Source organism: Barbatula barbatula (assembly GCF_947034865.1).
Source record: "Barbatula barbatula genome assembly, chromosome: 18".
In the NCBI taxonomy this organism is placed as follows: Eukaryota; Metazoa; Chordata; class Actinopteri; order Cypriniformes; family Nemacheilidae; genus Barbatula; species Barbatula barbatula.
Genome location: NC_136781.1, coordinates 8,023,606 through 8,032,021, shown reverse-complemented (window position 1 = coordinate 8,032,021; position 8,416 = coordinate 8,023,606). Strand labels below are relative to the sequence as shown.

Below are 8,416 nucleotides of genomic sequence, written 5' to 3'. Positions count from 1 at the left end.
CTTTACTATTTTGCTCTACACAGCATTGCAAACTGAACATTTGTAAATATCTAACATACTGTACATCTGAAAAGAACATATATAAATTACAGTACTTTATCACAATATTTAATTCAGTGGTTCTCAAACTTTTTTGGTCATTCCCCACTTTAGACAAGGGGGAATTTTCAAGCTCCACCTGCCCCCATCGCCCCAACACAATGTTAATGAAATGCGCAACAAGCTTGACATGTTCGAATTTATTGAACTAAAAAGTAGTATCAGAGTAACAAGTTGTTTCTAAAATACAAATATACATCAAGTAACAGAAAGTTCTAAAATAAAGAAAATAAAAGTGAAGCTGTGTCATAATAACTTTCATGAAATAAAAAAATAGAGAAAATAAAAGTGCAGCTGTGCACTACTAATTACAAAAATAGAAAAGATATAGAAGTGCCATTTTGAAATCTGTAAAAAAAAACATTTAAATATTGCCGCGAAAGTTTGTTCCGTTACAATTAATATGCCGATGTGATGTTATTTTGGCACTTCGGTTCCAGGTTATATTTTTCTCAGGGTCTCATATCTAATGTTCTTTTAATATAGACTCCATGTAGACTAGTAATGATTACCCCTTAATGTTTCCATGGCGACGCGTCATATTTGTCACGTGACACACCGCAGCCATACCTTATGACAGATCGCCTTAATTTCCTTTTTTATTTAAAAGTATTCACAAACTTGCTTACGACGTCATCAACTATCTGATATTCCGATTCTCAAAAATGTGTAATTGTGTGTGTTTGGTCATTTATAAATAATCTTGATCTATACGTGAGACAGGTGCCACCATGTTTCTTTGCGACGCAGTTCAGAGAGTTTTGTCTGTCATCAGTTTCTCCCGAAATACATGCAAGAAAGTGGCCGGTGAACTTTTACTCTTGTAAACTTTAAAGTTACTTCCACTATGTTTGTCTGATGTGAATAACACACGTCGTCAAATTATATTTGAATAGATTGTTATTGCTGCTTCCACAGACATGAGTGTGTATCTTACAAACTCCAAATGTATTGTTCAACTAGTGCGTATGTGTATTTAAATGGCTGAAACCTAAAATAAACATTATTAGGATGAAAACACTGCATAATTGTGATATATGACAGCGCTGAGCTCGTCCTTCTCTGGCTCAGCGCAAACCAACGCGCGAAAGCACAATTTGAATCTGGCAGTCACTGAACATTCTTAATCTCATATCTGGGACCGTATTCTCAGGGGCACGTAAATAATATCCCATATATGGGACCAAACCGGATACCGCTCAAAAGGTTAAACATTTCTGTAGCGAGGTAGTCGTGACGAGAGCCGGGATCTGAGGCCGGTGCCTGAATGATAACGAGCGTCAGCTGTACGCGCACCGTACTATTGGGTTTCGGCACCAGTGTAACAAAATTAAAACGCTGATTTAATTTGTTTCACTTATTCACTTGCGTTTTTTATTTTTCTCGTTTCTTTTTTATTTCATTTCATTTATTTGTCTGTACTTTCTTTCACCATGTCTGTACCCCCGCATTGGAAGCGTCTTCTGACACAAAATCCTTGTTTGTGCAAACATACTTGGCAATAACGCTCGTTCTGATTTCTAAACATGCAAATTGGTCCACAAAATCAAACAAACTCTTTTGATGTACACCTTTATCCAAAACCCATGAAAAAAGACTTGCAAAGCTTATATGTTAAGAGCTTGGTTTAAAAAACAAATACAGGATGTACGATACAATAATAAGCATGTTTGCATTAATAATCAGTCTGCATTAATTCAGATGTCTTAATTAATGCTTTAACTTCGTTTATTATATAACATAAGTATTGATCAATATTACTTGTGCTCTAAATCATGTACATGTATAGAAGGACAGTTTACACGTGTAATTATGTATTATTGAAAACATCAATGAATAAAAAAACAAACCTGAATATATTATTTTTCAAACTATACAAAAAATGACTTCTACATTTACAGCGCTACTGTTGAGCGCATTCGTTTGCCATGGTTTTTGCTGAACTAACGTGGATGGGCTGTTGGTACTTTTTCCTCTTCTCAGATCTCCAGTTCTCCTCTTCACTGCTTGTTGTTTGATCTCCAGCCTTGCTATTGCAGTCACTAACAGGAGACCTACAGGCAAACCATTCAGTTTGTAGGGGTTCAAAATACATACATTTAGTGCTAACAAGTCATAAACGTTTCAAATTTCAACTAACATTGTTACTACTACCACAGGAGTAACTTTCTAGAAGTTAGAACTTCAATATCAATGTCAGAAGGGCTAGATAGTCAAAATTTAATTTAATCTCTTCAAAAATAAACACACATGCATGTAGCTCCTATATATGAATCATTACATTTTAACATCAGGCTACATTTGTTCTAACCGACAATGTAGCACACTATTTAACACAGATTTCTTGGTGTAACCATCAAAACACTTTATTTTACGGTGCCCTTGTTACACGTATTTACTTTAAATGATGCACAATTACATTCAACTTACCCTGAATTCATTTGTATTACTCAGTACTTAAATGTATAATTAGACTATAAAACGGTCACTGTAAAATAAAGTGTAACTGTAACAATTTAACCAAGATCAAATTAAATTAAATGTCAAATAAGTTCCTTTAAGCTACAGGATTCCTGAGAGGCAGAGCAGGAAGTGATGGTCAAGGAGCGAGTCCTCATAAAACCCAGGAAAAGGACAGTTGTAAAGTTGACACAGCGCCCAGAAAGGAGAAAGGTTGGTATGCAGAGGATTGCACTGACCTGGGTGCATCAGGAATGCATACTGGGGGATCCTCACATATTCTGACAGACTTGCTTTCACGAGGGATGACAGGGTTGGGTTCTGTGGTTGGTGCGGGCTGTAACTGGACCAAAACTGGCTTGTCAGTATGAGGACTTAACGTTTTTTCCTCTGTGTTTTCACTTGAACCCTTGCCTGGCTCAATATCCATGGTTACATTTTCCTCTTTGCTAGGTGCTGACTTTTCCTCTCGATTGTCTACTGGAAACTTCTCCCGGCGACACTTTTGGACTTGCCCTTTATTCGCCACTGAGTACACAGAAATGTCACATTTAAAACAACAGGTCATCAAAAAAAAAAATACTCTTATTTAATCACCTTGATGTCTTACCCTCAGTCCACTTTCAACATTTTGTCAAACATAACCTTTTGTGTTTTGTGCTCGAGCATAAATATGATCCATGACGAAATGATTAGTGATGAACCATCAACAACACTGAGGAACTGTGTAAAAACGAACACGCTTTGGAATAAGACTGAAACATTACCATGAGGTGTATATTTCATCTGTAGTTCCTCAAGCTTGACTTGAAGCTTCATATTGTCACCGTGTCTCTGTTTCAGTGCTTGTTCTGCAACATAGAGTTTCCTCTCCAACTCAAGAACTCGTTGACTTTCCGAGAGAGCCTTCATTCTTGCCATGGATAGCTCATCCTTCAGTTTGTCTGCGTCCTTCCTTTAGACATACATTTCAAGAGTTTCATGTTATTAAACATTACTCATGAAACCTGCCACCAATACAAATAAATTATGATAGTACACTCACTTTGAATTTGTAAGTTGCATTTTTAACAGATCCGTGTAGTAAGTCTCATCCACAAGTTCAGTTTCTTTAACCTGGACAGATGGATGCTGGTCTTTCACGGCCATCTGTTTGTAATGAGATAGTTGTAATGTTAATTAAAACTGTAATTACTTTATATTTGACTTTATTTTGTAAGGTGTAATATGACAACATTCACAACACGGTCAAATTGTAAATCTAAAGTAATCTTTATAATTATTGCTTTCAAACACAGCTATATTTCACAGACAAAACTAATTTTCCCCATGTTTTACTCTCAAAGCATCCTAACTGAATATGACTTTCTTCTTGAAGAAAAAAGTATTCTAAGTTATTATACCACGTATTATTTTAAAATACTTTTTTTAAGCGGTAGAATGGGCATCGACTTTTTAATAGTACATACACGATTCAAGGTTAAAAAAAGCTGTATTTTCCACATACTTTGCCCCTCCTCTCTAATACGCAGATTTTTTTTTACAAAGCTCATTGCTCTGAAAAGGGAGGTGTGCTATGATTGGCCAGATAACCAATGCGTAGTGATTGGTCGAATACTGCAAGCGTGCGATGGAAATGTTACGCCTCTTACCATATTTGGAACATCAGGTTCCAAAGCAATTGTACTGATTGTACACCCACTTTACTTGCGAATACATTTGGGCGGTCTTAGTCAAATCATACCACAAATTTACGTAGATTTGTGGGGGAGTGGTTACACGAGGCATGGGTGAGCATTTGCTTTTAGATAGAATGCATCTTTTGTTGCGACATGTTAAATTTAGCAATTTTACATGTCTATGCATGGGCAACTTACAACAGACTAAAGACTCTGTAATTAAATGTAATTACACTGTAACACAAGCATTGTAAAATAAAGTGTAACCCACTATTTTACAAAATAGAAAGTAAATACAAAAAGCAATTCTGGTTCTGCCTGATACATAGAAAGGTGAATTTTCTGTAATGCTGCTTTTTTTCCATATGCACTGTGACACGTGATATACAAATAAATGTGAATTTAATTGTACACATACTTTTTCTTTTTCCAGTTCTCGTACTTTTAACATTAGGGTCTCTATCTCATTGTTCTTTTCAGAGAGCATGAACTGCAATCGTTCAAGTTGGGCTGGGTCTGCCCGGTTGCCCTGGAGCTGCATAAGGGTCGCTAGCTGCATCTAAAACAGCAAACACAAGGAAAACAAACATGATTTACCTAAACAATGCAACAACAAAAAAATCAAGATATGTCAACACCACAAATTAAATTACCTTCATGCGGTGCATATGTTGTTTGGTTAGGGCATGCAGTTTTTGTAGAGACTCGTGTTGTCTTTTCATACTGTTCATCTGCCTCTCCATCTCTGCTCTCTTGTCTTCAACCTGTGCAAATCATCACCTTTTGAACCCATGCCTTTTTTAAACACCAACATCTTAACTGAAGAAATCAAAGCAATCTTTTACAAACCTTTTAGTAAATTTTCTATTGCATAAAGACTTAAAGTACTGATGTGCATATGCTGCTCCAAACTAACTCTATTTATAGCTTTTTTAGTAACCCTGCAATAAAAAGTACTTTCTTATGGTGTTCTGCATTGATATAAAAAAGGATCAAGTATTACCATTTCTCTAAAAACATTTAAAGAATAAACAATACAATGCTTCATGAGGAAACAAGTGTTCCCAAAACTGCTATACCTCAGAAAACAAGGAATTGCCTTTGCTGTTTGGATCTTGTGCTTGCTGCAACACCTGTTCCAGTTGAATTTGAAGATCCTGGTTGGCTTCACGAGCTTTCTATGGGTTGAATAAAACATCGTTTTGTTCTTGTGATACAATTTTGTTGTATAACATCCAACATCAGGCATGATCAACATATTTTAAGCATGTTTAGATGAACAATGCTCGTTGACATGCCTCCAAAGCATTATAGCATGACACTGCCTCTTTCTCTCTCTCTTCCTTCTCCTCTGTGAGTCTCTCAAGTTGCCTCTGAAGGGTGGTGTTGGCCAAATTCAGCTGCTCTTCTTTGTATCTCGCCTCCTGAAGCTCCTGTTCCAAAGTTTCCTGCAAACAAAGGTCTCACGTCAGCACCTTAAATGGATACTTCAGCCAAGAAACAAAATTTCCCCATGTTTTACTCATCCTCTAGCTTCCGTTATCTCTCTGCTGTGAGTAAACCAGAGACTTGTTTTTCCGGCAAATGACACAGGCGTGTCCGGTTGCAAATGTGGCATTTTTCGTTTTGTTCTAATAGGATACTGTCTCCGCTGTGCGGGAGCTTTTATCACTGTCATTTGAAAGAAAACAGGCCTCTGGTTCATGTGCAGCATAGAGATGACGGAAGCTAGACATTATTCTAGGCAATGCTTTTTTCTACTAAACATTAATGTTCTGCTCTCGTAGACTTTACCATAGCTGTCTCCATGTCCATCTTTTGCACTTGTAGCTCAAGAATCTCAGAAGACATGGTTTCATGCGCACGCTCTGTATGAAAGCGCAGCTCCTCAGTTTTGCTGTGAAGTGCTTCGGATTGCTGGTCCAGCTTGTGCTTCATCTGCTTCTCAGCAAGCTGTGCCTCTTCTAAATCTGTCTTCATCTTCTCCACCTTGAAAAGCATTAGCAATGAAAGGTCAAACAAAATTACAATCCTTTCGAGGATAATTAGGTAATTCTATAAGTGAATCGTTGTTGTTAACATTATTGTTGGAAGATCTTATAAGATAAAAAATTGTGGTACCATTGCATACCACTGCTGAATGAAAAAAAATAATATCTTAACCTTGTTTTTTAAATCACTGAGACCCAGAGCGTGGTTCCTCTCCATCAAAGTTTGCTGCTGCTCCAGTTGACGTTTCTGGTGGTTTTTAACAAGATCAAATTCTGATCGCAGACTCTCCAACATGCGGGTCTTCAGCTCGACTTCCCTTTGCAATGAGTATTTCTCTTGCTCCGTGGTCTGCAATTGCAATACACTGTCAAAATGATATTCTTTCATATTTTAGACAGGCAACATTCATTGATCAACAACTGTGAGAAACACCAGGTGCTCTAGCCAGTGTCTGCCAATACCTCAATGATATTAGACATTTCAATTCGCTGCTCCTCCAGTTTGTTGTGCAGATCCATCTTGTCATCCAAGAGTTGAAGTCCATACTGACCAGCCCGCTGAAGAGCTTCTTCTCCCGCCTGTACTTTCTGTCGCAACACTTTAATCTCATCTTCTAGATCTGACATCTGACATAAGAAAAACAAAGAGGTGTTTATTGTTTACAAATAGTGTATGTGGTCAGAAACGTCCTTTTTTATTTTGAATAGCTACTGTAGCATGGAGCTAAAATCGTTGCTATTCGGTAAAATTGAAGGGCGCTTTGTATTAATGCATCTAAATGGATCAATGTAAATTATGAAATGTTATTCGTTTAACGTCGGTCCACTATTGCATTACGCTTCGCTAACCATTCAAACGTCGATTAAAAAGCATTGCGTAAACATTTAACATTAACATAAGCGTCGGTTATCACATCGAAATTATAACTGTACAAAAAGCGTATATAGATATGTTTACCTTTGGATCAAATAATTGTAAACTTGGTAAATAATATGTTTATTCTTCAAAGGCTGAACTTCTACGACTGCCTTTCCGCTAAAGCAACTTTCAAATGCCCTGTTTGAATTTGCCAGCAATCGTCAACCACATATCGCGAGAAAACACGAGGTTCTGGTAATCGCAATCACAATGCCGCTAGCGCCCCCTAGTGGATTGATCAAAGTGAAGTGGTTCGACATTTTATAAGACTTCCAGAACAAATAAGCCAAATCTAATCAACGTTTGAACATTTTATTGAAGGTTTCATTGCGAAAATATGATCAAATTGTTAATTTACAATTCTTAGCTGGTTATCAGTCTATTATTTGCCTTTACTACATTATGCATGCATGTCTATTATTATAAATCGTAGTATTCTGTGAAAAAGTTGTGGTTTAAAAATCTGGAATTAAGATGATAATTATAAAGATGTTTATGCATATATTAAAACTTTTACATATAATGCCACATTCAGCATTGTGTTGTTTCTGACCAGATGACATCAGATATTTCAACGGTTTTAGGCCTAAACAATTCCTATTTCCAGAGCAAAACCGCATGGTTATAAAAAATTTCTTAATTCACCAACAAGTCATAAACTTGTTTTCCCATGAGATCTAAAATAAATTTATGGGAGCATCAAAACATACAGTTCGTAACATTTCATGATCCTAAACTCAAAATTGTCTGACTGGTGTACATATTCAGGCAATAAGACGTAGGATACTAGCTATGGTTTAATTGACATATGCTTTTTTCTTTAAAAATCCTCATGTGGGTTTAAATATTGGGAATTAATGCTATTTAGCTGGATGGTGGTAAGGGCAAGAATGTATCCTAAACTATATTTACTCTAGTCAATTTTTTTACAGTAAACAAAGACTAACTATCATACGAGACCTTAACCATCTATACTATAGGGTCTTTCAGTTCGCCACATCCACCCAGAGGAGCTTGAAACCTTGCAACAGTTCTGTCTCACAGTTCGATTATGGATGTGTTTAGCATATTAAAAGACGCTCTCATTCAGAGCCATTGTCCCCACCCATATGCTTTAAGTGTCATCAAATATCCGTGAAGTGCTGTCTCCACACTCTTCATCTGTTATGCAGATATCAACCATCAGTTCCTATTGCTCACCTTTTAAGGCTGTGATCAGCCATCCTGTCGTCTCAATGAAACTTTTCAATGAAACACATTACCAAAAT

The 8,416-nt window shown here is 36.8% G+C and overlaps 1 protein-coding gene across 1 annotated transcript; it reads right to left on the bottom strand.

The window, feature by feature from the left end:
• Positions 1 to 1,388: 1,388 nt before the first annotated feature.
• Positions 1,389 to 7,326, bottom strand: spdl1 (spindle apparatus coiled-coil protein 1). The gene is made up of 12 exons (XM_079480280.1): positions 7,188 to 7,326; positions 6,692 to 6,856; positions 6,402 to 6,578; positions 6,033 to 6,227; positions 5,537 to 5,686; positions 5,318 to 5,416; positions 4,892 to 5,002; positions 4,657 to 4,797; positions 3,605 to 3,708; positions 3,327 to 3,514; positions 2,799 to 3,087; positions 1,389 to 2,153 (listed from the first exon to the last, which is right to left on the bottom strand). The coding sequence occupies exons 2-12, from the start codon at positions 6,854 to 6,856 to the stop codon at positions 2,003 to 2,005; spliced, it is 1,770 nt and encodes a 589-aa protein (XP_079336406.1). The 5' UTR covers positions 7,188 to 7,326; the 3' UTR covers positions 1,389 to 2,002.
• Between the last annotated feature and the right edge of the window lie 1,090 nt (positions 7,327 to 8,416).